Source organism: Nothoprocta perdicaria, unplaced genomic scaffold (assembly GCF_003342845.1).
Source record: "Nothoprocta perdicaria isolate Ctin4 unplaced genomic scaffold, notPer1 scaffold_1722, whole genome shotgun sequence".
In the NCBI taxonomy this organism is placed as follows: domain Eukaryota; kingdom Metazoa; phylum Chordata; class Aves; order Tinamiformes; family Tinamidae; genus Nothoprocta; species Nothoprocta perdicaria.
Window position 1 is genome coordinate 1 of NW_020454897.1, and position 1,365 is coordinate 1,365.

The window sequence follows — 1,365 nt, forward strand, 5'->3', positions numbered from 1 at the left end:
GAAACACCCGAAGGCTAAACAGGCACTAACCCCAAGAAGCTCAACTTCCCTGAGGTAGGAAYCTGAGCAGGAGAGCTTGAGGATCTGGGGGATCTCACAGAAGAACTGCTGAACCACATTGCCTTGGCACAGTGGTATGGAAAATGTGCTCCCAGCGTGCAGAAGAGCATAGGGAAAATTAGATGCCCAGGCAAGTGCTGCTATTTTGACACAAGCTCTGCTGTCCATGAGGGTGCCATAGTGCAAGGGTCTGCAGATGGCAACATAACGGTCATAGGCCATAACTGTGAGAAGAGAATACTCTGCTGACATGAAAAAGGCAAACAGAAAGACCTGTGTAACACATCCCCAGTAGGAAATGGCCCTGGTGTTCCACAGAGAACTAGCCATGGATTTGGGGACAATGGTGGAGATAGATCCCAGGTCGAGGAGGGAGAGATTGAGGATGAAGAAGTACATGGGGGTGTGGAGGCGGTGGTTACAGGCTACAGCTGTGATGATGAGGCCGTTGCCCAGCAGAGCAGCCAGGTAGATGGCCAGRAAGAKGGAGAAGTGCAAGAGCTGCAGCTCCCGTGTGTCTGCAAATGCCATTAGAAGGAACTTGTTGAGGGAGCTGTCGTTGGCCATTTACTCTTGGTTCGGGGCACTGTCCTATGAGGAAAAAGCATCAACAAGTTAGACAGGGCTTCTCTGAGTAAAACTCACGCTTTTCTTCATAGAAAACCTCACATGGCCTCTCTCCTTTACCTTGTTCAGCCCCCTTCTCTGACCTCGGTGTGTGCTGGCTGATTGTGCTCTGCCTCTGTGCTTGGGCTCCAGAGCAGTACGTCCTGCTCTTGTGGGTGATGTAAATGGCGGCGTCAAATTTCCTCCTGTATTTGGTGAGGAGACCTGAGGATGGGCACCTTGAACTGAGTGTAGGGGATTTGATCCAGTGACATAGTGGGAATATTCTCTCCTCAGTCCTGAGCAAGTGGCAGCTCTCATGACAGCCCCGCGCCTTGTCGTGCAGTGGGAAAGGACCGGCATGCAGGAGAGACACAGCCCCTCTTCCACCAAGAATGGGGCTCATGACCTGAAGACCCCATGGCCTTGAGAGCTGGGAGAGGAGACAYGGGGCTTTGCCGAGAAGAAGACATCTGCTTTGCAGGGACTCACCAAGGCTGATCCAAATCCTCCCTCCCACTTCTAAACCCCCCCACTTACTGATCCTATCTCCACGGATGGACCTTTTCCTGCTGGCAGCTGCTCCTCTCCCCCACCTCTTCTCCCTGTCACTTCCACACACTCCATCCCACCCTCTCGCCACTCACTCTGCCCTACAGCAGGATCCAGCAGCAGGGTGCTGGCCAGGGACATCTCCGT

At 53.3% G+C, this 1,365-nt stretch overlaps 1 protein-coding gene across 1 annotated transcript; it reads right to left on the reverse strand.

Moving 5' to 3' along the window:
• Nucleotides 1-30: 30 nt before the first annotated feature.
• Nucleotides 31-627, reverse strand: LOC112944733 (olfactory receptor 14J1-like; the record flags this gene model as incomplete). Its single annotated transcript, XM_026036240.1, has 1 exon — nucleotides 31-627. A coding segment is annotated over exon 1 (597 nt), but the record flags the coding sequence as incomplete, so codon positions are not given.
• Nucleotides 628-1,365: the final 738 nt, after the last annotated feature.